The sequence below is a fragment of the Anas acuta genome, chromosome 19 (assembly GCF_963932015.1).
Source record: "Anas acuta chromosome 19, bAnaAcu1.1, whole genome shotgun sequence".
Lineage (NCBI taxonomy): Eukaryota > Metazoa > Chordata > Aves > Anseriformes > Anatidae > Anas > Anas acuta.
The window spans coordinates 1,751,403-1,778,881 of NC_088997.1; the positions used below are offsets into that span (position 1 = coordinate 1,751,403).

Below are 27,479 nucleotides of genomic sequence, written 5' to 3' on the forward strand. Positions count from 1 at the left end.
TGGGAGGTGCTGCTGGGGTGGACGGGGGGCAGTGGGGACCTGGGGCTCCTGCAGTATGGGCAGTGCCACCCCGCTGCCTCCCTGTGGTTCTGGGGGCCGAGCCCACCAGCTGGGGAGGCAGGAGGGTGCACAGAGTTTTGCTCTGAGGCTTTTGGGGGTCTGTGACTGCCAAGAGCTGAGGCTTGGAGCACACCAGGAGCAAAGGGTGGCTCCTCTGCATGGTGCAGGGCTTTGGTTTGAATCGTGTTCAGGAGTGCCCGTGTTTGCCTCGGATCCTGTTTCTTTTCATCATTTCAGTGTGGGCTGCTGTGGGAAGGGCCTTCAGCACAGCGATGTGGTGCTTGCATTTAGGGCCGGAGCAGGACACCCCAATAGAAACCCTCATTTGGAGTTTCTGTGATTTTTTGCTGTCCCAGATCAAAAACTGGAAGCGCAAAGCTGGAGGGAGGATGGAAGGCGTGAGGACTGCTTGGTCCCTTTCACAGGGAGCTGGAAGAGACACACTTTTAGCAAAGTTTGCAGAGCAAAGATGCGGGATTTATGCTGAGAGATCCCCACTGCCCTCCCTGCTCAGCAATTCCCTTTTGATGCAGCTGAGAGCTGAGCCTCCAAGGGGGTAGCGCCTGTTGGGGTGTGATTTCAGCTCTCTGGCAGACGTGGGCTGAGAGGCACGGGGCTTGGGGTGTGAACAATAAGGGTAAAGCATCGCTTGGTAAGTGGTCTCCTATCAGCACTGCTCTGCAGAAAGCCCTGCAGAGAAGGTAAGAGAAAATCTCGGGGGGTGGAGGCTCTGAGGGACAACCCCACGGGAGAGGGGCCGGGTGGTGACAGGAGGGAGCAAGCCAAAAGGAACTGGGAAACGGGCACGGGGCACATCCAAACAAAGGCACAGATGGAGAAGGCAGCAACCATGGAGCTGAGAGAGTGTGATAGAGCAGGCAGGATAAAGTCAATAATATGAATATAGCACAAATGATTAAGAAGAGAAAGTGTTTACCCAGGAGGTGTGAATGCATGAAGCTGCCAAAGAGCTGCTTGGGTGCTGTCCCCCACCCCTGGGGACCAGCAGGCCGGGAGGAAGGCAGCGTGATGGTTTGCAAGATGCTGTGGGTGCTCTTACAAATGTGATCACTGCAAGGAGGAGGTTTCCAAGACGTGGGTTTAACCTCCAGCCGAGGGAGGTATTGCCCCAAACTCCCTGAGCAGCCTCTGCTGCCACTGCCTGGGGCTGGAGCCCTGCCTGGCCCACACCTCACCCAGTGCCCCTGCTCCTGCTACACCCTGAGCTGCTGGGAAGTACCACTTGGCTGGGAAATGCCACTTAACAGCAAAGGAGGCTCCTGCAGGGCGTTTTTTTTTCCTCCTGTTGCTGTTGGGGCTGTGTTTGGCGACAGTTGTCATGTAGCAAAGCGCAGACACCTACCAGAAGCATGGCAAAGCTCCTTTACTAGCAGTGGGGTTTTACAAGGCTGGGTGATCATCCTGCAGACCAAAGCTGTTTTACAGGGGAATTCCAGCACGTGAGGCTCCATGGGCTGCCACGAGGCTTTACAGGTCTGCTTCATACCCGTAACAGCCCGCGGCCTCCTTCATCTCAGAGTGAAGCCGCATCACTGGAGGTAACTTAAAGTGCAAAGGAAAATCCCTCCCTTCCTGATCCCAGGATTACCAACTCCAGGCTGTTTTGGCTCTCCACAGCACGAGGACCGCTTGCTGTGTTTGTGCTCCTTTCCTGGCCAGGGCACGCAGGCTGCAGGGATGGGGCTGGAGGGACCCTGGGGTGCGGAGGTGGGATGCAGGAGGGCTGTAATTGAGCGTGGCTTCTCCTTTAGCTCCGGAGGAGAGCGCAGCCTGCTGCCACCTGCCAGAGACCCCTGCTCTTTGCACTGCAGCACGCTGCCTGCGAAGCTGCTGGGTCATACCCTGGTTAGTGCCGCCCTCGCCGCGTTACGGCTTTATCAGATGGCGAGCACGAGCCCTCTGCGTGGGGCTGTGGTGGGGAACGGGGCTGCTGGCCCTTATCACCCCTGTGATCGTGGGCAGGACAGAGCCAGGGAAACCCTGACCATGGCCAAACCCTGCATGCCGGAGGGTCGGGGTGCCCCGGTGCTGAATCCTCACGTGTGTGACCGCTGGCCCTGAGCGGGTGGCTTGCTAGGGAAAGCCCCAGCATCCCTGCAGAGGAGCCACCGAGCTGCTGGCCACGGAGGCAACAGGATGGACACCGAAATGCTGAGAAGCTATTTCAGCAACGCCAGAAATGCTGCTTGGCACACACGGAGAAGCAATGCCAGGTTGCACAAGAGTGCCTGGCTCAAAATGTGCCGTCTTTCCAGACTTGCTCTGCCAGTCCAGCCAGACGGCCGCATCCGCTGGAAACCTGGGCAGGAAAACCAGGGCTGTGCACCCCGCAGCCCGGGCACTGCCGCCCCGTGTGACGCTCGGAAAGGAGCCACCACCCTTTGAAGTCCCTGCACGGACTTGGTTGGGTGGCAGCAGTTTGTCGAGCACGCCGGGAGGACGGTGGGGATTGCCGGCGCTGTCTGCATGTGTTGCTGGATCCCTGGGCGCAGGTATGTAGAGCTCGAGGGGTTTTTGTGGCAGGCAGGAGGCAGCTCTGGCAGCATGCACTGATCCCATGTCCCTCCAACGTGGAATTTCTGCAGTGGGTTTGCAGGAGGTCTTCAAAGCCTGTGAAAATGTGCAAGGGTTTGATAGGGAAAGACAGGTCGTGAAGATCTCTGTCAGCAGCCAGAGAAAACATCAGTCCCTGCTGCTCCAGCATGTCCCCCGTTGCTCATTTTACCTGAGGACCTGCAAATCTGCGGGCTCCTTGGTCTGTAGACACCTTGGAAGCGTTGAAATGCCAGGAGGTCCAGCACAGGGCCAAGGAGAGGTCTGCTCTGCCACCAAGGGCTCAGCAGAGCCAGGAATGGGAGCACTACAGCTTCAGGGGAGAGCTCTGACATTCGCCTTTATTTCTTCAACCCAGGGATCAAACTTACAAGTGAAAAACCTCAACGTGCACCACAGAGCTGCCCCAGCCCAATATTGGTTTTAATGTAGAACCACATAAAATGTGAACCTCAGAATTTTTATCTTCTCCTTCCAGGAACTTTGGTTTTTACTCGTATATCCTGCAAAATTAATTCTCCTTTCCGTAATTAATATGATGCTCAAATGGATTCTTAATTACATATAAATCACAAATCTACACACTCAACTGCTATGCTTTTCAAGTAATAAAAGAGATCATTTGTCTTCCTCAGATGAACAGAGACCAGCTAGCACACCATTTCCCCTTTTATGAAGAATTCATTTGCTTTAGAAAGAAAGTCCTTTAAAAAAAAAAAAAACATTGCAAGGATTTCTTGAATAGGGGATCAAAGCTCCCACACTGCTGGAAACCATTTTTGCTAAATAAGATGTGGGTAAAGGGGGAAAAAAAAAGTAAAAGTTTTTTGGTAGTGACTGGGATTACAGCACCCTCGGGAGGGACAAGGATGTGGGGTCAAGAAGTTGTGACCAGGTTAGCAACACAGGGAACAGAAGGAGGAGACAAAAGAACAGAAAGTGGAAATGGACAGATGAATGAGGGAGCGTGTTTCTTTGCCGAAAGAGAATAGATGCAACATCAATTCATACTGGGAGCTAAAGGACAAGGGCCTGTTAATGGATTGGGGGACACAGCAGGGATCAGAGGTCACGAGTGCGCTCAGCCAGGCTAATTGACTGTTATGTGCATATTAGTGATGATAATTTAGTAGGATAGTGGGACATGGGGAGCAGATATGCAGAAGTGCCACTGACAAATGCTGTCCTGTGTTACACCAGTTAAAAAAGCATATAAAAAAAAGAGATACTGGCCTCAGTGGGCTTTCCTCTGGAGGGGATGCCACAGCTATAGGTGACCATTCCTGACTGTGCATGCAGTGAACTAAATCACTACAGTTTCAGAACTGCAGAACTAAATTCTGTAGTTTTTTACTTTGTTCCTACCTGTGGGGCATGGCCCCGTGCCCTGACTGACATTGAAGAGCGAAGTCTGATGAACTCGTGGGGACCCAGCCCAGCACCCTGCCAGCAGCTTTGGCTGCCCATGCTCCTATCCTGCAGTGGCTTTACACGAGCCAGATATGGGATCAGTTTGGGGGGTCAGGAGGGGTTTTGAACAGAATTATGTGGAGCCAAGACCCAGTCCAGCAAGCTCCGATGATAAGACAGGACTGTCCTGGTACATGATGCTGCTTGAAATGCTTAAACCCTGCAACAGCAGTGGGCTGAGTACCCTGTACACCCCACCCACACACCCTGCAAAACCCTTGCTGGTCATCTGCTGTCAGTGCTGACTTGGCAATTAGTGCCGGGTAATTGATAGAGCAGCACCAGGGAAGCAAAGCTAAGCCCGCTGCTGTGACAAGAGCACTTTTGCTTTGCATTCATTCAGATTGTTCTGACTTTGTATTTCACCAACTTCTCCCTTTTGCCCTCGTGCACAACATGGCACCTCACAGCCCCAATTCTGGTGCTGGCCTCGCCGTCAGGGCAGATCGACCTCATGGAGAGGCAGCTTGGTGCCAGGAGCTGGGAACGTGCTGCTGGTGCTGCTCCTGCCAGAGGGTCCCTGTCCCACCTCGGTGCAGAGCTCCTTTGCCCAGCCACAAAAGCACTTCCCAGTCGATTGATGAAGAGAGCATTTCCCGTTTCCTCACTCTTGAATCTGCTGACAGCATCTCTTGGGGAGTGATGGATACTGGAGGTGATTTATAGTTCTTTGTTACACAAATTCCTCCACATTCTTCCCCATCCTTGCACAGCAACCATTAGCCACCTCTCCCAGCAGAAAACCAAGAGCCTTAGCCCAGGATTGGCCCCGAAGGACGCGGCTTCGTCTCTCTTCTGTGCTGGCTTTACTTGCTTTGCATGCACAGGTGGCAGCAGCTGGGCACGGACACCAACGAGGGACACAGCAGAGGTGGAGCTCTGTGCCCACCCGCAGTTTCTGTGTGTCTGCTTCCACCCCCTCTGCTAGGAAGTCAGAAGTTTGGCAAAGGAAAAGTGCTATAAATCAGGCAGATACGGACTGCGGGGAGAATCTCGTTTATGCCATTTTTCATCTCAAAGCTCGTAATTAAAGTAGTGAATGTTACAGGAAGAACAACCGTTGCCTGTATGTCTTGGGGCTCTCAGACTTCGGTAATGTAGATGTTTGGCCCTTGAGAATTTTATTACATGAAATAGTTTTTGTAATGCTGATGTTATGTTGCTTAATTGGATTTGTTTGTTCTGCCTCAAGAACACCAGGCACGGTATCAGTAGTTTGATCTGATACAGAGTACAAGGAGACTTACCTTTACTACTCTGCCTCTCAGTTTATCATAATGAATAAATAGATTAATTAAATGAGTTCTGATCTTTCTCTGATTGTCCTGAACAGCTGAGCCAGTTGCTCTGTTGCTCCTATCTTTGCCTCTAAAATTATTTCTTTAAGCACAGTTGCATGCGTGTGAAGCTGTATTGCATCAGCGTACATCAAGGATTAAACAAATAAACGGCATGTGCCTGACTTCAGTTTAGTTGTCACTGGAAGTCCTGAGGTGCTTCATGTCAAATGCACACAGAAATCTTTGTCAGTGTGGGTCTTAAAATGGGTCTTAAAATCAAGAGGCTAGTGAAGATTTGAGCCTCCCATATTTTGACTGCATGGATTTAAATCAGACCAAGAGAAACATTCTTAAACTTTCTCAGAGCAAGGCAGAACCACTTGTAGCAGATCACAAAGGGACTTCCCAGTCAATTGATGAAGAGAATGTAAAACCAGGGACGATCCTGACAATGAAAAGGTCAGAACATGTTAATAAACCACTGTTTTTCCTCCTCAGAAATACCTAGGGCCCAAGTTTACATCCCCGGGAGGCAGCGTGTTTGTGCCCAGCGGAGCTGATAATCTCTGCTTGCTGGCACTGTGATTGATAGAAGAGCGATTCCCCCGTCAGCCCTTTGAGACCAGCTAATGATACTGTAAATCATGAAAGCACAGACACGCACGAACAAAAACTTCTTACAAAAGCTTTTGTCCTTTCATTTAAATGAGCTGTGCCTTTAAAATAGGTGAAGCAGTCAGTGTAATTAACTTGCCATCAGGAATACACAAAAGCACAAAATGCCGCGATGAGCCTATAAAGATGTAGAACAGTTTTACGGCTCATATACCACATTTGGTATTTCTGATCTATTTACGTATCACGCAGGTGACTGAAGCCTTGAGCGCTGCTTGAAATCGCTCCAGGAAGTAAATATATGGGTTTTGCACAGTTTTCCTTATTCCCTCCTCCCACCCAAAGCTGTGTCGTGCTTGTAAATACTGAGGGGAAGTGTGCATGTGGTTGGATCACACTTAGAATTATGGGGAAAAAAAAAAAAAAAAAAAGGAAAACAAACAAAAAAAGAAAACAAAAAACCAGGCGGGGCCTGGCGAGGCCTGGCCAGGCCCGTTGCTATGGGCCCGTTGCTATGGGCCCCGCGCCCCGGAAGTGCCGTGTGCTTCCGGCCGGGCGGCAGCATGGAGGCGCAGGAGCTGTTCCGCCGCCTGGGCGCCGGGGCCCGTTTCGATGTGCGGCGCTTCGGGCGCGACGCGAGGCGCTTCGGGGTGCGGGGCTCGGCGGGGGAACCCCCGGGGGAGCCCCGGGGGGTTGGGGCCGGGCCCTGGGGCCGCTCCCGGCCCGGCCCGGCCCCGCGGCAGGGCCCGGTCCCGCTGCGGCCTGGCGGCGCTGGGCGCCCCGTCAGCGTTTTTCCCTCTCCTGCCCTCAGGTGATAAAGGGGGGAGGCGGCGGCGGCTCGCAGGGGGGCCTCGACTTCTTCGGGAGCAAGGAGGGAGCCCCTCAGGGGTCTGCGGAACGAGGAGGGTTGCAGGAGGAGGATGGAGCAGGGGAGAAAGGCGAGGAGGTGCCAGGGAAGAGAAAAAGAACGGCAGAAAATGGAAGAGGGAAGAGAAAAAGGAAAAAGATGCAAGGTATTTGTGTATGTGTACATGCGGTGGAGTGCCTTGACAGAGTTTGTGCTTCTTGTTTGAGTTTACTTTAAATCTGCAGATGCTGTAAGTCACTTAACTCTGAAAAAAAAAAAAGGGGCTTCAGGGTGCTTCAGCTGTATTGTATCAGAGCTGATAATCGTTTGGGCCATGTTACAATATTAAGGTGTGGGGATGTGATTACTGTCCTTTAACTAAGGTGGGAATGAGACAAAATGGTTTTGAGTTGTCCTTTTTTACCACATAATTTTTTTACTAGATTTCACTAGCAGAAAGTTTGTTTTTTCAAACCTCTAGAAGCAGAGTCAATTCCAGAGTTGTCAGAAAATAATGGAATAATGTGGATGTCCTCGCTGGAAGCAAAAATCAAAGGCACGAAAGACAAAAAACCTACCGCGGAAAAGCTTGAGCGCTTGAGAAGAGAAAAGGTAAGACCACAGCATTCCAACATAGCCACTGATTATCTGCTTTCTGTGGGTGTTTCATCTGAAGTTGGTGCTCACTTCTGGCAGTTCCCCTTGGGAGGAGGGTGACTGAGTCTGGGAAAATAATCAGAAGATTAATCCGTATGTATTTAGTTTCATGCTGTGAAAAGAAAGAGTTTGTCTCCTGCCTTTCAGATAAACCGCTTCAGAAATCAACACAAGATTAATGTTCAAGGTACAGATCTTCCTGACCCAATTGCCACGTTTGAACAACTCCAAAAGGAGTACAAAATCCACCCCAAAATCATGGAGAACGTCCGAGCTGCTGGCTTCCAGGTCCCAACACCAATCCAGATGCAGGCCATTCCCGTCATGCTTCATGTAAGCCTTCTGGTATCGCGTGTCGTTACAGAGACATCTAGTGCACCATGGTTCAAAATGCCCTTGTTATAAGACTTTTTTTTATCTTTGCTTTTACTAAGGTATTTGAGGTTGGTTTGTAGCATTAATCTTTACATGCATGTGACTTTTTTTTTTTTTGGTTTTATGTTTGTTTTTCTTCTAGTAAAATAACGACCTTTTGTCTTGTAGGGGCGGGAACTCTTAGCTTCTGCTCCTACCGGGTCTGGAAAAACACTGGCATTTTGTATTCCTCTCTTAACACACCTGAAACAACCTATGAACAAAGGATTCAGAGCTCTGATCATAGCGCCTACCCGAGAACTTGCTAGCCAGGTGTGTGCTGTGAGGGAAGGGTTGTCGTATTTATGTACTTGTACGTTTATAATGCTAAGAAGACTGCACAGCTTTCTCTAATACTGAAATCTGGGTGACGTTTGAAACTGTTCCTTCAGGAATGCCTGCTTGTTTGTTTGTTTTCTGGTTTCAAAGCTGATCGGCTTCTGTAAATGTAGTCTGTGTTCCTGTCTTCTCAGACACATCGGGAGCTGGTGAAGTTGGCTGAGGGGACAGGCTTCAGGATACACATGATCCAGAAGGCAGTTGAAGCAGCGAAGAAGTTTGGGCCAAAGTCATCTAAGAAATTTGGTAATTGTTTTCCCTACTGAAGTGCGTTCTGAAAACATAAGAAATGTCCCTGACTTTTCTGGGTTGTGTGGTTGTGAGGAGATTGGTTAATACCACCCAAGTCGTGTAATCATTGCTCAGTGCTTAAAAAAAAAAAAAAGGTAGATTCCATGGAAGAAATAGGAAGTGAGCCTGACAGTAGAACTTTGCCAAGTTGTAGGCTTAATAAAAGGTGAACATCACGGAATATAGGGCTCTGAAGAAGAGCACAGTAGAATGATTTTTGTATCTAAACTCTTCCTGATGGATTTTAAGAACCATTTACATAAAGTCTCAAGGTGAGAGAAAAATCCACGACTTTTTTTGCAATATCTTCTGCTGCTTAAATACTCCCTCAAATGAACTGCAACAATGAAGTGCCTTGTCCTAACCCCAAACCAACAAACCTCTGTCAGATTGGGTTGGAAAATGATTCTTAACATTCTTTTTAAAGTCCACGTCTCATCTAATGCTTTGGTTGTTTTTTTATTTATTTTTTCCCTTTAGATATACTAGTTACTACTCCAAACAGACTCATTTATTTGTTGAAACAGGATCCTCCAGCAATAGACTTGACCAGGTAGGGAGAATCTTTATCATATCCAGCTTTGCTGCTAGCTTTGCCACTTAAAAGCGTATGCATGCATAATTCTTGTGTCTTTGACTGTTTAGAACTTTTGCCTTCTCTGCAAGCGACTCTTACTGAAAAGAAACCCTCTTTGTTCCTAGTGTGGAGTGGCTGGTGGTGGATGAGTCCGACAAACTGTTTGAAGATGGGAAGACAGGATTCCGAGACCAGCTGGCCTCTATCTTCCTGGCGTGCACGTCCCACGTTGTGAAAAGGGCCTTGTTCAGTGCAACCTTTGCACGTGATGTGGAGGAGTGGTGTAAACTCCACCTCGACAGTGTTGTTCTGGTGTCTGTTGGAGCAAGGTAGGTGTGCAGTTGTGCTCTGGCTCTCTCATGCTTTTTTCCTTTCTTGGGTGACCTATTTCCTTTCTTCGCCTCACCAGCCTGCTTGGTGTATGTTGTTAATCTTAGTACTACAGGCTCTTTGTCTCAAGATTTGTTTACGCATATAGATCTGTCTCGCACACTAGGGAAAATGTTGTTTGCCCATTCTTTTGTCATCAAATAAACTTTGGGAGTATGTACTGGTGAAATAAGCCATGCAGTGTTTCTCACCCACCAGGTAAAATACATGTGTATGATTTTGTTTTCTGGTTTCAGAAACTCTGCAGCGGAGACAGTAGAACAAGAGCTGTTGTTTGTTGGATCTGAGACAGGAAAACTAACAGCAATGAGAGAGCTTGTTAAAAAGGTATTTTGGAGTGATTGAGCACATCTTGCGTACTTCTGAACCAAGCCATGTGTCTGTCAGGACCATGTAATTCCCTAGGTCAAAGGCTTCGATGTGGTATATGCTAAAGAGCGTGCAAAACAGTACAAAAGGAATAGAAATTACTCTCCCTGTGAAAACTGAGAGGGTTCCCTCTTCTTGCTTCTGTGTTTGAGTCTTGGGAGCGTTTTGTATTAATGGTCTACTTAATTTTAGTTGGCAGTGAGTAGGATTGCTTACCTTGGGAGGGGAACAAAAAGAAGTTTCTGTGGATTAAAATGCAGCCTGATGATTAAGTGAAGACTGATTCAAAGGTAGTGGGGTTGAACGTGCTTACATCTGACTCCCAAAGATTTTTGCTGGTTAGAAAAAAAAGAAATAGGTATCCTCTAAGATGTAAAATACTGGGGCTAACTAGGTCTGTAGTGGCACAGTCTGCAACCAAGAGCAGTAGAAAAAGGACTTGAACCTTATACAAGCTTATTCTTCTGCAGGGTTTTTCTCCTCCAGTCCTTGTTTTTGTGCAGTCTATTGAGAGGGCTAAAGAGCTTTTCCATGAACTGATTTACGAAGGCATCAATGTGGATGTCATCCATGCAGACAAAACTCAGCAACAGGTAGGAGGATATAATTTTATTTTTTTTATAATACTCGACAACACCTGTTTTTTAACCTTTCTTTCTAATGTTGGTGCAGGTAAGTTTGACAGTAATTCATTGCAGTTTTTGGTTGAGAGGTTTGGTTTTGCTTGTTCACATGACACCTTTTAGGAAATAAGTTCATCTCCTTTCTTGGACTTCTAATCAGACTGTTCCCAAGTATGTTTCTTTTCTTTTCTTAGAGAGATAACGTAGTACACGGTTTCAGATCTGGGAAGATCTGGGTGCTCATCTGCACAGCCTTACTAGCTCGAGGGATTGACTTCAAAGGAGTAAATATGGTCATTAATTACGATTTGCCAACGAGTGCAGTGGAGTACATCCATCGGATAGGTGAGTGCTTGTTCACAGTGTGTCCTTTTTCTTAGTTCTTAAATCTTTAATGGAGATTCTCCTGTGCAAAAGTGAAAATCGTAGAACCAAGACTCCTCTGTTGCTACAGCACTAGCTCACTAGAGCTAGTTTTACCTGGCCTCAACTTTCAGTAAAACTGAGTTCCTTTTATTTCAAGCTTCTATGAACCTTGGACACTTGATTCTTTCAGACATGTGCTTTTGTGCAGTAGAAACGATCTTTGGGGATTAGCTGCTTCGTAGTATGCTTAGTATATTAACATCATACGCTGGGAGGCTGGGGCTGTGAAGAGGAATAGAATAAAGAAAGGTATTTGAAGTAAAATCTCTTCTACTCTGTTAAATTTGTGTTTGACAGGTCGTACAGGAAGAGCAGGGCACACAGGAAAAGCAGTCACTTTCTTTACAGAAGATGATAAACCTTTATTACGAAGGTAAATCGAAAATGATACAGCAAAAATCCATGTTACATTTACGTTTTGTATAGTGTATTATTGAACTGTATGGTTCTGTCTGGTCCATGGGACCTTATTCTCTCTTTTCCAATCACTTACTGCCAGAGTTAATCTCTTCCCTTCTTTCCTTTCCAGTATAGCTAACGTCATTCAGCGAGCTGGCTGTCCTGTGCCTGGCTACATAAAACATTTTCCCAAACTTCAGAGGTACGTTCATTTGAGTAGTTTATAATTTGTCATCCATTTCAAAAGCTTGCATGAGGGGTGCTTGGGATAAAAGGGTTGCAAAAGGTACAGTTCACCTGCAAAAGGAATTTTAGATGGGGATGGTGGTTTTTTTTTTTTTTTTTCACCCAGGCAAAAATGGAAATGATTCTCTAGTTATAGAAAAGCAGTTAACTCCAGGAAAAATGTGAGCTCCCTGAAATATGCCCTAGATTGCCTAAGCTCACAGTCAGGAATCAGACTTCTGACACGTTGAAAAAGTTACCTTAAAATGGTGTAGGGGTGTATGCATATAGATAGATTTGTAATTAGTGCTTTGTAATGCTTTTTTTGCGCAGAACTGATTAACTTGTAATAGTTTTCAAAGTCAGAAATCTGTGTGTGTATATAAACATAAACCTTGTGTATTAAAATCAAGTTGGAATGTCATGGAGATGAAGTCATGGATCAGTAAATGGTAAATGTCATGGATAAGTAGCTGAACTGATCCTGGAATAAACACTGAAAATACCTTCAGACCTGTAAATCCCTAACAACCAGTACAGGTTTTCAGTGTCTGTTTTATTTACTTTGAATATTAATGTTTGTCTGTTGAAGACACTTAATCCTTCTTCACTAAATGTCGTTCTCAGCAAAGAAAAGAAGAAATTCATTAAGAAACCACTAACGAGAGAAGCAATTTGTACCACTCCTCAGTGCTTCTTAAAAAAGAAGAAAAGTAAAAAGTAAGTAGTTTTTTTTTTTCTCCTTTCAGGATGGCTTTTCTACAGGAAAGGCCAGCGAGCTTCCTCCGCAGTAACCAATATCTTGTTTGAATGCACCTCTGAGTCACAATGCTTGTAGTGATGGTGAAGTTTCAGTGTCAGTATCTGCTTACTGGAACTTGGATAAATGCCATCAGTTCACCTTATGTGGTGCCACATGAGGCGGCAGCATTTCAGGCAGCTCTGTAACGAGCCGAGTTTCAACCACCGGCTGTGAAGCCAGACTTCAGACTAGCAGTCCTAGCAGAATGCTAGACCTTACCTGCTCCTCTTCTCGCTAAGGGCTGGCTTTCTTTTAGTGTGTGAATTATTAATACAAAAAATAGATCTTAAATTCTAATGACTAGAGCTCCCAGAATAAGGCTGTCTGGGGTGCAGCAGTTCAGTGTGGTGGACAGTGGTTGTGAAGAGCACAATTACGTGTGCTGCAGACTGTTGCAACTGAAGGATTTATGTTCAGTTGCAGTAAAATGTAAAAAGACTGTCTGGGATGTTGCTATGTACTTTTTTTTTCCATATGCAATGTTCAGCTGTCTTAATCTCCAATGTGTTTCTTGTAGGGGAACTGCAAAGGAGAACATTAAGGAAAAAAAGAAAACTAACCAAGCTACAGATGCTGGGAAGTCAAAGACTGCTTCAAAAAGCTGAGCAGTGACTGCTCTTGAGCTGGGACTGATGCCCCAGTCCACACTGAAGAACAGAAGAACGAAGGTGATGGCAAAGGGGAAGGGAAATGTTTATGTGCAAAAAAGTATCTACTGAAATGCCTGCAGAGGATTCCTGAATGCTTCTTATAGAAGCTGAACAATGTGGTCTTGCCATAAATACCTTATGTTTCTGAACGATAGTTCAAAAAAAACATCCGTTACTGTCACTTAGTTGTGCATTGCTAGTTGGAAATACTGTTAGTTTTGTGGTCAGGTGATCCCTAATAAATTTGCAGAAGACACAGTGAACTTTTTTTTTTTATAAAACAGACAAAAAAAATACACCACCATGTATATAGGTGGAAGTAAAGTCTCCGTTCATACTACTTTTGAAATATCTAATAAGCAAAAAATGACTTTGTTTTTTACATGCCTGTAACTCCAACTACTTTGTGTTATTTCGTATTTAAGCCTCAGAACAGAATAAATAAGGTCACTGAATACTTTAATACAGAGACTTGTTTATATAACCTTGATGGGACAAGTCTGCATACATTATTCCTCATTCTGCTGTGTAAAAAGGTCAGGCTCCACCTACCTCATCTGTGTTCTTAGTCCACCTTGTCGTGTCAGAAGTCCTGTAATGCAGGAATGGCTTCTCCTTTGCACCTGTAATTCTTTAAGCAAACAGTCCTGTTAGTATTGTCTTGTTTTCTCATACTTAATCCATTTTGGAAATGGATCCCAGCTCTGTTTAAATCACTTACAGTGGAGTACTCTTAATTGTTTATTCAGACAAAGCTTGCTAAAATACATTAAAGTTTAATAAGAAAAGCTAAATTGCTTTCACTTTGTCTGCAGGATTGCACCTTATATTTGGGTTATACAGGAGACACCTTCATTTTGTCATCTATGAATGAATTTGCCTGTGTATCTTACTAAAACTTCAGTCATATGTTCTCATAAATACCGAGTCATTTGCTGTAAGGTAACGATGATAGATGGGATGTGGAATATATATTACAATTTGAGTAAGAAATTGCTTGAAAAGGTACTGGTAACATACATAATGAATATGCTTATTCTAGTAGTGGCGGGAAGAGGGAAAGCAGCTTTTGCTCATGAGCATCTTTTTCTTGCCTAGCTGGGTGTAATTCCAGTTGTGTAGAAAGATGGTGACACGTTTCTCTTTGGGGGGATTTGGTTATGAAATGAAAGCTTCAGCTCTCACCTACCTGTTTTGCTCAGACTGGGTTTGATTTTAGTGTTTTCTGACCCTAACCAGTAGCGTATTGAAGCTTAAGCACTGTGCTGCGTAGAATTTACTCTGTGAAGTACTGGAAAGCTGTCGTGCTGAATAGCTTCTTTGCCTGAGGATAAAGAACAACTCCAGGACTTCCCTGCTTTGTAATGTATTTTAGCAAGCTTTGGCTGAACTTATTAAGGGAGATGAGCTGCTTCTGCCCAACTGTGTGACTGGCTAGTAAATCATGCAGCACCCCAGCAAGCAGGCTTTAATTTTCCAATACTTCTGCGGATTTTGGCAGGCACGGTTACAAGCTAATAAAGTAACTTTTCCACTGCCCTTCACAGGGCCGGTTGGCAGAAGCCTGCTTTTGACTGCATTAAATAGAAAAAGCAGTGCTGGTAGGGGAACACTGCGATGGCAGCTGGGGAAGCCAGCTGGAGCTGGCCTCCCTGGGTGCTGTTGGGGTGTGAGGGGAAGGCTGGCGCTGCTTTGTTTTCATGGAAGCATCGGTGCTGCCTTTCACCCCTTTCCCCTGGCAGCAGCGTTTCGCCGGTGCCGCCGCCGCTCCTGCCAGCAGCACAGATGGCAGGCGAGGAGCTATGAAAACACCTCAGGCGTTTTCGTGTGGAAAACGAAGAAAAAGAGCGAGGGCTGCCCCTTCCCGTGCCGTGAGACAACGGAGCAACGAGGCGAGGCCGGACCCCAACCCCACGCCAAACCCCAGCGAGGGCGGGCACCCAGCGGGGCTTCCCGGGGCCCGGCCCTTCATCCCCGGCTCCTCCTCATCCTCCTCCTCCGCCCCGCTGCGGGCCGAGGGCGGGCTGAGGCTGGGGCCCGGCCCCGGAAGCCGCCGCCGCCACCGCCACCACCGGGGCCCAGCTGGGAGCGGGGCCGGAGCGGGAAGATGGCGCTGCGGGCAGGGCCCGGCGCGGGGGGAGGAGGCGGCGGTGGAGGCGGAGGGGCGCCGGGGGGCGGCGGGGCGCCGGGAGGAGCGGGGGGAGCCAGGTCGGTGCTCGGCGGGGCCGGGCTGAGAGGGGAGAGGGGCTGCGGGGAGGGAGGAGGAGGAGGAGGAGGATGAAGGGGAGGAGGAGGAGGAGGGAGGTGCTGGGAGAAGGGGGTCCCCGGAGCCCCCTCAGGTACCTCAGCGGCGGTCTGGGGTACCCGGGCAGGAGGGGGTTTGGTGCTGGGGGGCGATGGGGGCGGTGGGGAAGCCGGGAATGGTGTCAGGAGGAAGAAGCAGCAATAAGGGGGAGGTTTTATTGTGTGGTGGCGGGTTTGGGGAGGAGAGGGAGCCCTGCGTTTTGCTGTCTTTGAAGACTTGGTGATGCACATATTTATATATTGAACACGGGCTCCTGCATGCTAATTTATCCCTTGTCCTACTTTGAGGGCGGTTGGGTGAATTCGTCTCTCACAAAGGCAATTTGGGTGGGTTGGGTCACCCCGGCTGCCTGATGCCTGCAGCATGTGGGGGCTTCTGGGGTCTGCCCTGCACCCCCAGGGCTCTGGGACCACCACTGTGGGTATTTATTTATGTGCTTTATCTCTGTATTTTGGAAGGAGCAGGCGGTTATCTTGGTATTTCCCCGTACCTATAGCTTTGAAACACTTCTTGTGAGGGGCTGGACAAACCGTGTAACCTCTCAGAGCAACACTGTCTGTTTAGTGAGTAAGAAAGTAGCAAAAATGTCAACCCACTGTAGGCTTAGAGGAATAAAAGCAGCGTGGAGTCATTGTTTCCCCTTGCTCCTGTTCTGGTTTCTTGGAGGAAGAAGTCTGCAGGCAGAGATTGGTTTGGTGTGCTGGGGTTTCTTTGCTTGTTTCGCTTTCATTCCTGTGGATTTCTGGGTGGAAATACAGTGAAAAAGACACTTGGTGTGTGGTGTGTTGGTAGGCTGAGGCTTCACTCATTGGGAGCGAGAGGGTTTGAAAATCCAGTTGTAGACAGAACGATGTTGTGCGTAGTTTGGAGCTTTGTAAGTGCGGTATGAACACAGAAGGGGAGTCGCTCCTCCCTGCGCTCCTGCGTTTTGACTGAACCTGATTTTTGGTTTTGATATTCAAGATACTTACCCGATAAGAATTTACGGGTTTATATCGCTGCTTTAAGAGCTCTGTGCTAGTGTAGTTGCTTCACTTTCCTTGTGCTTATTCTGTTTCGTGCAGACTGTATGACGTGCGTTACGTTTTTGTACTGAGTGACCTAAAGTATTGCATCTAGTTGCATCAACCTAGCCGGTGGAGAGCTTCCACTTCTGAGAACAACAGCGAAGCCTGCGGCTGCAGTTAAATCCCCTTTGGAAATAACAAGGAATAAAAACCCTTATTAAAATAGACCAGTTCACTACTATCAAGCATGCTATTTTAAACAACTGGGGTCACGAAGGTTTCCTTCGGTCTAGAAAGTGCATTTGGTAATTCTGGAGCGTGCTGGCAACCAGCTGCGAGTGCTCTTCAAGCCCTAAGTGCTGTACTGGTCCTTACGGACCTATTTCAGCATGCTCCCCCCCCTTTTTTTTTTCCTTTAAAGACTGCTCTGTTGTCGTGTCATCTCCTTATTCTTCATTCTCGTCAGTGTTGTTATTTTGAGGCACCTGGAATTACAATGCCTTCTTCAGAAGAAAGCTGCTGCTGTTACTTTTATCAGTACAGTTTATCAACTTCTGCGGCTTTCTGCAGTGCTTCAGTTTTATCTAAGAAATGTCTGAGAGTTAGCTTTCTTTTTCAGCGATGCTAATCAGCTGCTTTAACCAGATGTGTGGATTCACTTTTTCTTTTGCGTCCCCCAAAATTAGTTTAGAAATAAAGCTGCTGGTTTTTGTGTTTAAAAACTTGGTAGGGATTATGTATGTTTGCATGTGGACAGTCTCTAGGCAATTGCACAACTAAATCTCGGAGCAAAGCCTGAGACGAATCCTGGCTGCACATGGGGAGAGCTGTGCTAAAGGAGCTTGCTTTGCCACTTCTGTTAACTACCTCTTCTTCCAGTGCCCTCTAATTAGCTGCAAGGTTTTTTGTTTGATTGGTTTTTGTCTTTTTTTTTTTTTTTTTTTTAACTGAGACTTATAAATAAATCAGGAGCTCAGTAGAAAGGGATAAATATTTAATGCTCTGTACCTTATTTGCTTCCAACAAGCAGGGGTATCTTGCCATGCTTGTTCAGTTTGTGTTGTTTATTAATTTGGAAGAACTCTTCCTTGACCAGGTTCCTCAACAAGGAGGGGCAACAAAAAGTGAAGAACATTTTTTGATACTTCTGAGCTTTTCAAAATTAAAGTTAACTACTTTATAATTCAGAAGAGACAAAGAAAGGTATTTCGTAAAGAAGCCTAAAATTGTTGTACTTGCAGATCTGGCGTATGACAGGAGCTTCACACGTCTGACATTACCTGCATTTTAAGAGGCTCTATGGCCCAGATGGCGCTCTGAGGTTGTCAGGACACACACAAGACTATTTCCATGGCTGAAAACCAGTGCAGGCAAAATCCAGTTAATTCACTGGGCATCAGCCCTTTGATGGAGAAAACTGTTTTCCTGAGCAATATAGGAGTTCAGTCCTGGATCCCGCTGTGAGTTTTAGTAAACTGTCTTCATAATACTAGTGCTTGTGCTCTGGGGAGCAGATCAGAATGAGCGACCTGAACACCAGTGAATTGAGTAGAACTTGGTCACGGTTTAAAGTGAATTGAATCCAATCCCAATGATCCCATCGTTTGTTTTGAGGGGAGGCCGTGTATGTCTGCCCAGCGTTTCAAGCAGAAGAACCTGAAATTGTTGTGATTAAGGGCGGTAAGACCTAGACCTGCTCGAAGGCATAAGCGTATGTTAGCTGTGGAAGGAGAAATTAAAACGTAGCGTGGTGATTAGGGTAAAGGAAAAGCCAAAGCATGACGAAGGTTCCAAGTTAGAGGATGAGATGAGGAGTAATTGGGGTTGTCGTGGTGACCACGTACCCCGCTGTCTGTGTAGTGAGTGGCTGTAATTAAATCACACGTTTAACCACGAGCTAAATTCCTTATTTTGTCTTTGTATTTATATTGCACAGCTCTTTCATAAAGATAAATCCGATTGGCTTTCTGATTTCCTGCAGGTTTTGCAAAACTGGCTGCAGTCAGTTATGGTGGCTTTCCTTCCTTTACTCTTAGGCAGTTTCTTTTAAACCCACCGTCCTGCTGAGGGCTATCGAATATCGATAAAAGCCTTTGTCTCTGCATGGTGTTTTGATGTAATAGCTGGCTGGGACACTGGCTGAAGTTCCCATTTGGTAAATTACTGCTGACCTACGCTTCTGAGTCGCTTGCAAGGGAGCCTTCGAAGCCAGGTCCCTCCTTTTCCAGTCTGGCAGCACAGCACGTGCTGCCATGTGAAAGCGAGGACTGAAGTTTGCTGTTATAATTTTGGTTGAATTTTTAACAGTTCTTCCCGCAGGTGTGCTTGGAGCTTGATACTGGACTGAATATTTTTTCCCATATCACCGTTTTACTTGTAAATTAGAGAAAGTAGGAGCTGCGTTACATTGTGCTGCACCTATTTCGGAGGCAGGAACATGGTAGGGTCTCACGGGCGGTTTATTTCTCTGCAGGAAATTGTTACTGAGGAGCTGAGGGCTGCTTGCTGGTGCGGTTAATGGTCTTGCTGAATCAGATGCTTCCACCAGGAGATGCTTATTCATTCTGCAGTGCTCCAAGGCCTAGCCCAAATTAACAAACTGACCTCTTCCCAACCTGCGTAGGTGCTGAGAGCTCTCCTGTGGGTGATGTGGATGAGTCAAAACCATCTTAGTGCTGTTATGGAGGATAAAATCTTATCCTCCATCGCTCTGCAGCCCGGGTGGTTTTGGGGGATCTCCGGCAGGGGTGCTTTTGTGTAATTTAGCCGGCATCTCATCTGTGAGACCAGCAGCAGCAGATGGATGTGCTGACCAGAATGGGGGAGATTTAGGATGGTGGTGTCGACGTGCAGGTCGAGGTGACTTTTTCATTCATTTATATTTGCACTCAAATCACAGACTTTCATGTACCATTTTTTTCCTCCTCTTCCAGCTTCATGTTTCCTGTCGCAGGAGGTTTGGGCCCCCCTCAAGGTATGTGTGAACTTAAAGTTGTGAGCACTGAGTTCATTACTTTGTTTGGATACATTAACCAACTTCAAGGAACTTCTACTTAATGATGTTGCTCAGAAGAGGGATTATTAAGAGAACTTCTTAGCGTTTTTTTTTTTCCCCTTCAGTTCAATACTGGGAAGCTGAATCTTACAACTCTATTTATAAAACTTCGTGTGTAACGTCAAAGTAGTAGTGTTACCAGAGTGCAAGGTTAAAGATCCAGAAAAACTACATCTCTGGGTTGTTTGAACCTGAATTGGCCTTTACGTTTTTTTTTTTATTCTTATTATTTTGAGTGTGGCGTTTAACCTCTTTCTGCTTCACCCACCAGCTGTGTATACCCATACTGTGTGGGTGTTGCAAGGCCTGGTAAATATTTACAAAGCTCAGCAAGACCCCGGGACAAGAGTCACAACCTGTGTGAAAGTATTAATACAATAGGAGAGCCACAACCTTGAATTGCCTTTGTTCTCATTCACGTTGCAGAGCTGTTTGTTTAATTAATGGAAAATGCAGGGGAACTTGAAGGGGAAGTGGCCATTGTCGTATTAAAAGGGTCAGGAACTGATTTATGAGTTACTTCTGAGTTTGTTGTGGCCCTCCTGGAGTGCTTTTGCATGGGATGCTCAGTTCTAATCGTCTCAGGGGGTGCTGGTAGCAAGTGTGTGCTTCTTCTTAGTGCAGGACTCCCAGGGTAGCAAAATGAGATACAAAGATCCTGAAATGTAATCCGTTTGTCTTTATTCAGCAAATTAATAAAATCCTTCTTGATTTGTCCAATTTTGTTTAAATTTATCCTTTACTGACAAATGACAATTTGTCATTTGACAAAAAATGACAAATTACTGATAAACCCCAAAACATTTCTTCCCTTAGACTGACCAGTATCTAGCTTAAGGAAATCCTGTGGCTGCCTGCAGTGCAGCCTGGTTTTTATTTCTGAATCGGTCCAGCAAGCCTGAGATTTGTTCGCAGTTGCTTCGCTGTGGTGGTTCAGTTTATACACTAAACAAAATGCAGAGCTTTGACACTAACTAGGTGCTTACTTTGTGTAATGTTTTATTACAGGGATGATTCCTATGCAACAGCAAGGATTTCCAATGGTTCCTGTCATGCAGTCCAACATGCCAGGCATGATGGGAATGAATTACGGGTCTCAGATGCCTCCCGGACCTATGGCCATGCAGGTGTGTGGCAGTGAAACACGACTGAGATGGTGGCAGCTGGCACTGTCTCCCTCTCACAACTGCAGGGAGATGAGAGGGGAGAACTTGGCTGGAAGCTGGAGCGTGGGTGTTAGTTCATAGTGGGACGTCGTATTTGAAATTATTCTCTTTGAAGATATTTCTGGTATTTAATGAATTCTCCAGGTTTCATTGGGATCTGGGTAGGGAGAGTGGGGAAGTTTGGCAAACTTTACTCACTGTTGTAGAGTGGAGAGAAATGCAAGGATGGCATCAGTTAAACTTAACGTGTCTTGACTGTTGTACTCCACTCAAAGTTGTCAGAATCTGAACTTTCATTTCATTATACGTGTTATGACATCAAAGTGTGATAAGAATCATGGTTTCTGAACAGGAAAGAGAAAAAAACATCAGCAAGATCTTGAAAAGCTATCAGATGCCACCTACTCCAGAGTGTGGTTAGCAATACTATTGGGTTGTTAAATAACTATAATTCAAAACTCCCACAGCACGTCCCTTCTGCCTTTTTAATTTTCCTTTGTGCTTTTTCTTTTGCTTTGGTTTCACGTACTTACTGCTAAGGTGACATTTTGTGCAGGATTTTAACTGAGACCCTTGCAAACTGTTATGAAGTGACTGTGTGTGCAGTCCAGTCATGACCAACTCACTGAATTTTTTTTAGCCTTTTGTAATTCAAATGCTGTAGTTAATGGAAATATATATTTTAAATGTAAGTGGCAATTCATAAAATTTATTTTAAAATACCTTGTTATAGGGAACAAAGGGTTTCATAAATGTGCTGTATTTTCTCACACCAGTTTTCCCATTTTTCCTAGCTCCCATGTTACTTTCTTTTTTTCTTGCTTAAAGCAACATTTTCTTTATTGTTACTAATTGGGGAATAAGAACAAAGCATGAGTAGCTAGTACAATATTTTCTATTTTTTTTTTATAATTTGTTTTCTGTTTAGTACCATCTGTTCTTATGTGCAAATTTGCACTTTGCTGAAATTTAATGTATTGGTGTGGCTTTGTAACCAAATTGCTGTGACAACCAGAATATATTGCATCTTGCCATCTCCTTATGCTCCCCTCCCTTCCCACCCCCACCTGGAGTTTATTACATTAATTTTATAAGGTTTATAGTGGGAAGATGGTTTTATGAGAGCTGGTCTAAAAATAATAGCCTTTATTCTCTTCCTACACGTTCTGATACCAAACACAAAATGACTCGTAATAGAAATAACTTAATTTCTGGCTCCTTCTACACTAGGCAAGCCTTGTTGCTATAACTATATATCAGCAAATATTTCTCTTATGCATGCAGTTTATTCAGACAAGTTTTTTCTTGGCTATTGCTGTATGCTTTCTCCCTCAGTTGGTTCCCTGGATAAGCTTTGTTTGCAAAGTGACCAGACCAGGTCTTGCCAGCATCTGTTATTGGTTAGGAGTGCGCACCTTTAGCATGGAATTCAAAAAGTATTGTGCAATCACTGAGAGCAGGAAACAAAACTTAATAAATAAATAAACAAAAGTAACCCGTAAAAAACAAACAAACAAAAAAAACCACACGTGTTTTTAAATAAAAAGCACATGTGTAGAATGCCTGTAATGTTCCTTCCTTTGAGGTAGATTGTGTGGATCTGAAGTCTTGCTTTTTGCATTTGACCAGCAGGCCATTGCACTGTCCAAAATCCTTTAAGAACTGTAATCATTATTGAGAGGGAAGAGTGCCATCTACTGAGTGACCATCTCTTTGTTCAGTGACAGTTTGTGCTCAGAGGCTGCTCATCCAGCACTCCTAATGCTCTTAATTTTAGGAGAGCTAGTTCATAGTCTGGCAAGGTGCATTTTTCAGTGGTTTGCCTTTATTTGTGAGTAAGAAAAAAAAAAGATCTAGGAGCTGTAATATTTCTTTTGTTGCAGGGGGGCATGCCCTTGGGTCCGATGCCGGCAGCTGGAATGCCTTACATGGGCCAGGCTTCTTTCCTGGGAATGCGTCCAGCAGCCCCGCAGTACACCCCTGACATGCAGAAGCAGTTTGCAGAAGAACAGCAGTAAGTGACACTTTATTTACTCTTGGGAAATTCTTTTTTAAGAGGTAGATATAGTCTGGAAGTATAGTCAACACAGCAAAAATATTAATGGTAGCTTCTCTAGTAAAAAAGTCCATTTAGGGGTGTAGAATATTTTTTGCTGTCGTACAATTCAGAGGATAACTGGAAATGTGTGCACCAAGCCATCTGAATTTGAGACAGAAGTGGAAAAAACGAGCAGAAGGTTGACTTGAAAATTGTAATGAAATTATTTTTTGATTTTTTATTATTTTGCTTCAGAAAGAGGTTTGAGCATCAGCAGAAGTTCTTAGAAGAAGAACGAAAGCGGCGCCAGTTTGAAGAGCAGAAGCAAAAGTTGAGGCTCCTGAGCAGTGTGAAACCTAAGGTATGGCCTAAATAATAACTGCAATGTTCATTTCTTCAGTTTTATTTTTTTTAATAGCTTTTATGGGGCGCTCTTTTTTGGCTGGCAAGTAAGCAAGTGGGGAACTTGTATGAGACATCAGATTAGATCTTCAAAAGCATCTGAAATATTCCGTCCTTTTTGCTCTTTGTATAATGTAAACAAAAGCTGGCGTTGAAAATGAAATCAACATCTGAAAAAATAAATTTAAACCAACCTTGCACGTAACATTTGGAAGACTGAGGCTTCTAAAACAGAGCGTTTGGTGGCTTGTTTGTTAACTTTGTCCAAAGTTTTGAACGCTTCTAGTGAGCTTAAAGACTCGTATCTGCAAGACTCCAAATAGTCGAGTGAGGTTTCTGCATTGTTCCTGTACATAAAGCACAGGTCTAAAACTGAGCAGTGCTGTTATTGTGTAGTCTGCAAAATACATGGCTTTCTAAATATGTGAGCTGATGTTAATATGCTTCAAGTAGGTGTTGCAGGAGGGGGAAAACTTTTAATCTGACAGCAGGCATTGCTAGATTTTGTACTGAACAAGTGTGGACATTGAAAGAAAACTGAGTTCTGCTCTGAATTTTTCAAAACGTGTTCTGTCGTGTTTCAGGCAGGTGAAAAAAGCAGGGATGATGCACTGGAAGCCATTAAAGGAAATTTAGATGGTTTTTCTAGAGATGCTAAGATGCACCCAACACCAGCGTCACACCCAAAAAAGCCAGGTTTGTCATTTTTCCTATTTTCCAGCTGAAAATAAAACTCATATTTGAAATCCTCAGCAGGAGGAACTAATTGAAAGAAGTATTAATTTGGTAGTATAAAGTGAATGAATTAATGTTTTGTAAAATAATGTGTCATCCTAGCAACTGCTTACTCACTCAGGTTATCAGGGTAAAATATTAGATTTCAGCTTTTATTAGAAGAGTTGATAATCTTCAAAAGAGAGCGTAATATGAAATGATTAATGTGAAATATCATGGGAATTGGTAATGGATGTTCAGGCCAGTGATAGTAACTTTCTTTATCTTTCCATTATAACTGATATAATTGAGTTCTTTTCAAAGCATTAATTAATGTTTTGCAGAGTGCTTTTGAAGCTGAGAAATGCCATATAAGTGTTAAGAATGATCAAAACATTGTGTAAAAACTTCTAAGTACTGCAATAGTACTTCTGTACCATTGCCTTGGTATGGTCAAACCGAAGCCTTTGGTACTCTCTCTTTGTATTAGTACAATAATACCTCTTTGGTATTAGTACTTCTTAGTAATTATTACTAAAGATTTCCTGAGGGTTATAATATAGCTTGCTCTATGCCTGAAATGAAGCTCATCTAGATAAGTTTTCTCCCATGTAAAATCTTTCTCTGCTGTGGATTTACTCTTTGATAATTCTGAAGTTACAATTGTTTTCTGACATTTTCGCATGGTTTGTTGATTTGCCCACCCTATATCAGTTCTGTTAAAATGGGTAAATAAGGAAGGGATTGAGCAGAAAACTGTCTAAATGAATATACATTTCTTTTGTATCTCATAATGCGTTTTGAATTTCTGAGGATGTCCAATTTGAAATATCACCTCTTGATTTATTCTGACCCCGTCTGTTTAAAACAAATAGAATACTTTCATAGCCAGTGTTAAGAATCAAGCTTCAATCAAAGTATTTACATTTTAAAAGTCTGGGAGAGAAGATGCATGGTTGGAAGTGGCTGCTCAGTTTTACCTTACGTGTTTATGCTGACAGTAACCTCTGTTCTCATCTCTGTCAAGTTGCCATTTCTTCTCACCCATTTGTTGCGATTAGCTAGTATTTGCCATTTTTCCTACCTTTCCACTTAAAAACCTTCTTCCTCATCACTTTGCATTGTGTTCATTGCATTTTACAGATCATCCCACATCATCCCATTCTGCTGTATCTGTTTCCCACTCTGCTTTTCTCGATGATGAAGAATTTAGTGATTTTATACAAGGGCCTGTTGAAATCCCCAAACTGGTGCCTCAGCCTGCCTCTCAGCCTTTTCAGCCTTTCCATTCTGGTACTGAGGTTGGGCAACTCCTTTCAGAAAAGGCTGTGGGTCAGCCTCTCCCTCCAGCCCAGACTCCAGTGTTATCCATCCTGCATGGTACAATTGGGCAGGTTCCTTATTTTCCTACCTCTGCATCTTCACCCAATATCCATAAAACAGGTAACTCTGAAGTATTTTATTTTATTTTTTTAATATCACCTTCTGTCATAGAGCTATGGAGAGCCTTTGTGTTTTTTTTTTTTTTTTTGTCTTTCTGAAAGATATATATACAGTCAATTAAGTAGAAACCTGCTGATCCACAGGGAAAGATTATTCGAGTCCCCTTCCTGCTTCCCTTAGAACTGCACTGTAAAAGCAAGTCCTGTGTGGATCTGAAGATGGCTAAATATGCATCTGTCTGATCTTAAGTGAATTAAGTCTTGTGTACTAACATCATCTTAAGTACATGTAGTAGAAGCGTTGAAATGGTGGTATAAAAAATGGCTTACGCTGATGTGGAACACTTATGTGCTTCCTCTCCTGGAGGCTAAGTGGATGTTGGTAAGATTAATGTGAAGAATTTTGCTTATGTAAATATTGGACCTGAGCCTTAAATCGTGCTTTTGCTACCAATGCACAGATGATTATGCAACAGTATTCCTAATACAGAAAATAGTTTAATCTATTCCCAACTCATTGCTTCTTGTTAGTTGAATTTGTTGTGTATACATGGTAAGTGAAAAGCAGAATCAGACCATAAAAGTGTTTGAAGCGGGTGGTGCTACTGTTCCAAGATGGAACAGGTTTTCCTCACCATTTGTCAGTGGTACCAATAATACTTTTGTCTGAAGGTATGGAATTACAGTCTGGGTGATTAATAACAAAATATAAATAATTCCTCCTGCTGTTTATTCAGGCTCTTCCTTGGAGAAAGTCTTAGATAATGACTCAAATGAATCTGAACAAGCGCAAACCAAACTTAAAACATCTGAAGTTGGGCACAAAGCCTCAGCTGCGGGACAAGTTCGCCCCAGTCTAGGCATCAATGACTGGGATGTTGTAGGTGGACACGAAAGTGGTACCACAGCTGCAGAGGCGCACAAGGCTTCAGAACAAAACATAGCAGTTGAAGAGTGTGGTGAGCAAACGAAACATTTGACAGAACTTAATAAGACGCTGCTTGAACGCTAACACTCTGTACGCTAATTCTAAGACCAATCCTGCATAATTTTGCTCTGAACGCCTGCTTGAATAATGTCAGGGCCTCCTGCTCTATGCTAAAAGTAACAGCTGTGATTTTGCTTTGAACTTTTCCACGTGAGTTTACTGCTGTGATCACTTTTAACACGTTTGTTTAATCAGGTCTTCTGTTTTACAACGTTCTGTCCTCTTTCTTGGAGAATTAGAAATGTTATGTTTTTATTTAAAGATGGTCAACGTCATGGTTATTTTCCATCTTTTAAATTTGAAAGGATAAAATCTTGTTAGCCTAAAGCTCTTAGCTCACTTATTAGCCAAACAGTTTGCCGTTCACATGTATTACATTTCAAACTGTGTTTTAGAGATCAACATTTCAAAAGCTGGACCAGCTTCGATTTTATTAAAGCTGACTATTAAATGTTTGGTTTTGTTTTATTTCAATCAAAATAAATGCAAGGTATCTGGTACACCTTGGTAAGTGCTCTGATGTTGTATTCAAGGGTTACATGAAATCTGAGCTCAAGTGTAGTCAAGTATGATAAAAATAAATGTAGCCCTTTTTGTCATCTCACTTTACTGGAGGGTGAGAGGAGACAGAGAAGTGAGAGAAAGCTTCTGGTGTGTAGATAATTGAATTAGGCACTTTCCCGAGCAATTATTTTTTGCCTGGAGGTACCATGACTTTTTATTAATAATCTTGTATGTTCCTCTTCTCAGTCACTGGGTATGTTGCTTTCAAATATTTTCTTATCCAATGAGTTTTTGTTTGTTTTAATATTGGATGAAGTTAAATGGTTTGAATAGACATTTTTAATAATGGAGGGGCTTTTTAATACACAGTAAATTGCTAAAGGTGACTTTAAAGAGTCTGCAGAATGAAATAGGAGCTGTTCATTTATTCATAGTTCAGTCAATTGCATTGTTTTTGCACAAATTCAATACAATTGGAGAGCAACAATGGTTAAGAATATGTCTAAAGGTTGTTAAGGGTGTTCTGAAAGATGAGCTGAAGTGCTTTGTGAGGAACAGAAGTTCAGTAGTTAAGTGATAAAGTTGAAAAATGGCAGACCTTTAGCCATCTGGATATTATCAGCATTTTGAATAAGACTCACTTATCTATCAACTAAATATGACAGAACTCCTTTTCATTTCTCATTATTTGATTTGTAGGGGCTGAATTTTATCAGAGATTCAAGGGTGAGAAGCAAGAATTGGATAAATGTCTGTGCATACATGTCTGTGGAAGAGTGGTTAAAGCTGAATAACAACAATGAAATTGGAGAAAATAGAAAAATTATTCTCCTTGGGTGGAGAAATGGAA

At 44.2% G+C, this 27,479-nt stretch overlaps 2 protein-coding genes across 9 annotated transcripts in view; both read left to right on the forward strand.

The window, feature by feature from the left end:
* The first annotated feature begins 6,494 nt into the window (after positions 1-6,494).
* On the forward strand, positions 6,495-13,471 carry DDX52 (DExD-box helicase 52). The gene is made up of 15 exons (XM_068656280.1): positions 6,495-6,649; positions 6,811-7,012; positions 7,328-7,458; positions 7,651-7,836; positions 8,047-8,190; positions 8,391-8,502; positions 9,028-9,100; positions 9,250-9,453; positions 9,751-9,841; positions 10,354-10,476; positions 10,701-10,851; positions 11,230-11,305; positions 11,462-11,533; positions 12,184-12,276; positions 12,876-13,471. Exons 1-15 carry the CDS (start codon positions 6,500-6,502, stop codon positions 12,961-12,963), a joined length of 1,896 nt encoding a protein of 631 aa, XP_068512381.1. The 5' UTR covers positions 6,495-6,499; the 3' UTR covers positions 12,964-13,471.
* A 1,575-nt stretch (positions 13,472-15,046) lies between these two features.
* SYNRG (synergin gamma) overlaps positions 15,047-27,479 on the forward strand; it is a 40,368-nt gene continuing 27,935 nt past the window's right edge. For 4 of the 8 annotated variants that reach the window (XM_068656271.1, XM_068656272.1, XM_068656274.1 and 1 more), the window contains exons 1-8: positions 15,047-15,216; positions 19,254-19,294; positions 20,384-20,502; positions 22,425-22,555; positions 22,835-22,940; positions 23,566-23,677; positions 24,839-25,138; positions 25,875-26,096. In XM_068656271.1, coding sequence (XP_068512372.1) covers positions 15,116-15,216; positions 19,254-19,294; positions 20,384-20,502; positions 22,425-22,555; positions 22,835-22,940; positions 23,566-23,677; positions 24,839-25,138; positions 25,875-26,096 — 1,132 coding nt within the window. In that variant the 5' untranslated portion in view covers positions 15,047-15,115. The remainder of the gene's footprint in view (positions 15,217-19,253; positions 19,295-20,383; positions 20,503-22,424; positions 22,556-22,834; positions 22,941-23,565; positions 23,678-24,838; positions 25,139-25,874; positions 26,097-27,479) is intronic. The other 4 variants (XM_068656276.1, XM_068656277.1, XM_068656278.1 and 1 more) reach the window with 4 other exon arrangements.

Coding starts and splice junctions, on each gene's coding strand:
- DDX52 (XM_068656280.1), top strand. CDS start 6,500: ATGGGCCCGTTGCTATGGGCCCCGCGCCCCGGAAGTGCCGTGTGCTTC. Junction 8,191..8,390: donor CCCGAGAACTTGCTAGCCAG/GTGTGTGCTGTG, acceptor CTGTCTTCTCAG/ACACATCGGGAGCTGGTGAA. Junction 11,534..12,183: donor CATTTTCCCAAACTTCAGAG/GTACGTTCATTT, acceptor TGTCGTTCTCAG/CAAAGAAAAGAAGAAATTCA.